General features: G+C 47.7%; 1 protein-coding gene across 1 annotated transcript in view; it reads right to left on the bottom strand.

Annotated features, from left to right (window-relative positions):
- Positions 1–140: 140 nt before the first annotated feature.
- The window catches only part of Olig3 (oligodendrocyte transcription factor 3), a 4,603-nt gene continuing 842 nt past the window's right edge, over positions 141–3,901 (bottom strand). Inside the window, exon 2 of the mRNA XM_010626669.1 lies at positions 141–335. Within this exon, the coding sequence (XP_010624971.1) occupies positions 141–335 (195 nt within the window). The remainder of the gene's footprint in view (positions 336–3,901) is intronic.

Here is a 3,901-nt window from a genome sequence, read left to right as displayed (position 1 = left end):
GCTCACCCTGAGGGGAGCGCATCCTCCTGGCGGGGGCGAAGAGGCTGGTGCACCTCCCTCCACCAGACGCCCCTCCTCTGCTTAGTTCTTTCTCAGGACATTTCCAAGGCCTTTTCACTGTTTCTCCTCTTGCTTCCTGGCTAAGAAGAGTGTGGGCCCGGCGGGGGTCCACATTCTGCACCTCTCCGTTGGCGCCTGGCCCCGGACTCCAGGGCTGAAACTAAGGGTTTCAGGGAGCCACCGCTCTCTCCGAGGAAGGGGGCGGTTGCAATTTCTCTCTGGGCAGGGGGCGGGAGACAAAACTTTGCTCTATGGGCAGCTTCATAAAAAGATGTCTGGGGGGGGAATAAGGGCTCCCGCTTTAGGATCTATGAAACAAACCTCGGGCTTTGCCAGCCCAGCCTGCATGCCCCAGTCCTTTTGGGGGATGCAGCCCAAGGTCCCAGAGCGCTGGGTTGTGGGGAGAGAGACCCCAGGATCAAAGATTTGGTGGGAGTAGCCAACCCTGGCCTCACTTTCTCTTCCCACAAGTTATTTCTTCATCCCAAAAGTTTGGTCAGGTGTTTTTTTCTAGCCTAGGCTTCACTAGTTATCTCCACTCAGGCAGTGGCCGCTATCCTTTCAAGTGTAAAGCACCATTTACTCTGGAATGAAGGGATCTTCTTCGTGTTTCTAGATTTAACTTAACACTATTTCAAACTAGAGAACTTTCCAAAAAGTAGTCAATTTAAAATAAACAGATGCTGGCCAAGAAACAATTTCTACCCTCGTGGCCAGGCAATCTTGTTTTTGACTTTGATAATTTGGGAATTGAACCAGAGAGGCAATGGAAGTCAGGGTCCACCTGCAAACCCACATTCCCTGGGACTCTTTCTGATGCCCACCACAAAGACCCTCCCTCCTCAAGAGGCCAGGGATAATTTTTTTCCTTCCCAATAAATCCAGAGACCCTAGAAGATCTTGTTCCCAAATCTCCTCCTTCTTGGTTTCTGTCCTGTTTTTAAAGAAATCTTCTTTCCTAAACTCTAGGCAAAAGGAATTTCTGTAACTGAGAGAAGAGTTTCAGGACTGGGGGTGGTGGGGTACTGGATCGTCCTGCTGTTGGAAGCAGTGTCTGTTTTCAGTTCTATTGGGTGACTTAGAGTAGAACAATCTGGGCTTTTGGTTCCCTTTAGCCCAGTCCCCTGTGATAGTGGACTTTGCAGGTATTTAAATTGATGTGTGGGGGCAAGTCCAGGAATCCCTATTCCAGGAACAGTAACTCAAAAGTAGACATGCCCTGATGTGGAGTGTGGTCTTCCTTACTCCTTTGCAGCCCCCAGGTCCAGCTCAGCAGCCCATCCCTGGGCCACTTGTAAGGACCAGGCTTTTGGAAACAGGACTCAAAAGAAGCAAGCAGTTCAAGAGAAAGTCGTTTTCCTGATTGATGAAACTTTTCCTCCCTCCTCATTCTAAATAATAAAACTCCCAGGAAAGGCTGGAAGGCTGCCTTGCGTTGGTTTCAAATAAATCCTGAACAGGCTCTTTCCTCACTCAGAGAAATGAATCACACTAGGGAAACAGATGATTATTCCCTCATTTGTCTGCCCCAAACCAGCACCCTGAACTGTAGATCCTCACTTTGGTCTTTCTCCCTGGACGAGGGATTCATGATAATGGAAACATAAAAAGGTGGGGAGCAGAGTGAGTCAGATAGAAGGGGACCCACTGAGGTCTCCCAGAGAAGGGCAGCACTGGGCTGGTGTGGGGCCTCCCGAAGGGCAGGGTGAAGCTGTCCCAAAATGCACCCTCTTGGCTGGATCCTGGAAAGAGATCATGGGTGTCAAGCATTTGTGAGAAGATACAGCATCTAATTCAGGGACAGAGTCTGGGGCTGTGTATTTCCAGCACGGTTCCATTTTCCCCTGTAGGAAATAGCCACGTGTGCTGTTAGAGTTATCACTCAAGCTTGTTTTCCTGTCCTTTTAAAACAAATAATCAAAACTTCTTCTAGATTATTCTTGTTGATACAAACAATTTGGAAGTGTTATTGGGATGGGGAATGAGCTTGAGAGAAAAGTAATTGATTAAAGTGACCCCTATTTGAGCCTCATTTAAACGAAGATGCCCCATGTATTTGGCTAATCAGAACAGCACTCTTCTAAAGGGGGAAAGAAAGGAGAATTCTAGCTATAAATCTTCAAGCTTCTGAGAGTTGGACAGTCCTTTGCCTCCTGGAGCTCACCTTACAAAGCAAAGAGGCTTCTCTTTCTCTGCAGGCAGCTGCCACGGGGCAGGCAGGCAGCAGCGTGGGTGCCTGAGGATTTTATAAGACCTGCTCTTTGTTGACTTCTTCAACACATACTGGATTTTAACACGGGACTGGAAAGCAAGGTTGATTTAAAGTAAAATAACTGAACTTACTGCTTCTCTCTCATTGGTTGCCAACACTGCCAACACTGCCAGCACAGTCACCACTCGGTCCCTCTCACTTCCTTCCACTTTGTGTTTCCAGGTTACTTTTTAAAATCACAACTGCTGAGCTTATGAGGGTGTGATTACTGCAGAGAAAGAAGTGGAAACAGTGAAAGACTGTGACTATGGATCATGCTCCATTTGAAGGATATCTCGTTGCAACAGTAGCACCAATTTATCCATCCACTTTATTTGTCACAGACCAGAGAAAAATCTTCTTACCCTCTCCATCCAATTCTCTCACCCACACCCAGAAACACTTCACAATAGGGCCCACAAGTTTCCTATTCCACTGCCTCTGTGTTCTAAGATTTTAGTCAAAGGCAAAAACCAAGATTTAAAGGTTCCTTTTTATTTGAAATCTCATCCAGAAACACTGGTTATTAATAAATATATCATAGTTATCAAGAATATATAAAAAATAAAGACAGGTATTGTCTTTGAGGCCCTAACAAAATATTTCAAGCAAATGTTCAGGAAAATAAAAAGAGCACCCCTCCCCAAACCACAGCAAGCTTTCAAAGCTGCTAACAGAGAGAGCCAGAGACCCTGCATGCAGAAAACTGAGCAAGGCGGGTGGGGCAAGGTACTGGATAGAGTCCAAGCTTTTACAATCCAGGCCCCCAGAACAGCCAGGAAGGATTGGAGTGAAGTTTGCAGGGAGTGGGGTTGGGGAAGAAGCACGCGTGTGAGTGTGAGTCTTTGCACTCTGCCCCCGTTCATTTCATACAACCACAAACAGATACATGGAGGACTTCAGAGAATTCACTAATAAATCCTTGTTACAAGGAAAATGGCACCGCGGCCTGCACAACATGGTTAGACAAGGTTCATTTAGAGCCTGCATGCATTCTTGTGACCTACACTTCGTGGAAAGAAAACCCACAGAGGTGTCATGCCTTGGACCGGAGTTGAGATTCAAAACTTGAGACTTCAGACTCTCTCTCTCCCTCTCTCTCTCTCTCTCTCTCTGTCTCTCTCCATTGTCTCTAGAAAAACTATGGCAAAGCCAGAGACATCCCTAACTGCACCCACCTCAAGGGTATATTTACAATTTATTTTGCACAAAAGGGATGGCCACCTTTTTCTGAGGTGAGAACACAGAGCCAGAGAAAGCCAACTCAGAAAGTTCCTTCCCAAGTTTTTAACTATACCGATCCCATCTTTATACAACAAATGTGGTTTCTGACAAGAGCATATGGCAGTGAGAAACACTGGCGCGGCAAGGGGAGAAGCAGCATGCATGCAAACACGATGTCTCGTCGGAGTCCCCTTCGCTACCACCTAGAAATGGCAGTTTGGTTTTCGTCCCTTCCCCCCACCCGGGGGTCCAGTGGGAGCCGAGAGCTCTCGGCTGCTTGGAAGGCCGCGGACCCCTCAACCTCAGGCGGAGGCCCCAGCCTCCCTCGACCGTCCCTGCCCCGGGCCCCTCCGGTTCTGCCCTCGT

The sequence above is a fragment of the Fukomys damarensis genome, unplaced genomic scaffold (assembly GCF_012274545.1).
Source record: "Fukomys damarensis isolate Sample0158 unplaced genomic scaffold, DMR_v1.0_HiC HiC_scaffold_14, whole genome shotgun sequence".
In the NCBI taxonomy this organism is placed as follows: domain Eukaryota; kingdom Metazoa; phylum Chordata; class Mammalia; order Rodentia; family Bathyergidae; genus Fukomys; species Fukomys damarensis.
This window is presented reverse-complemented; position numbering and strand designations above follow the sequence as displayed.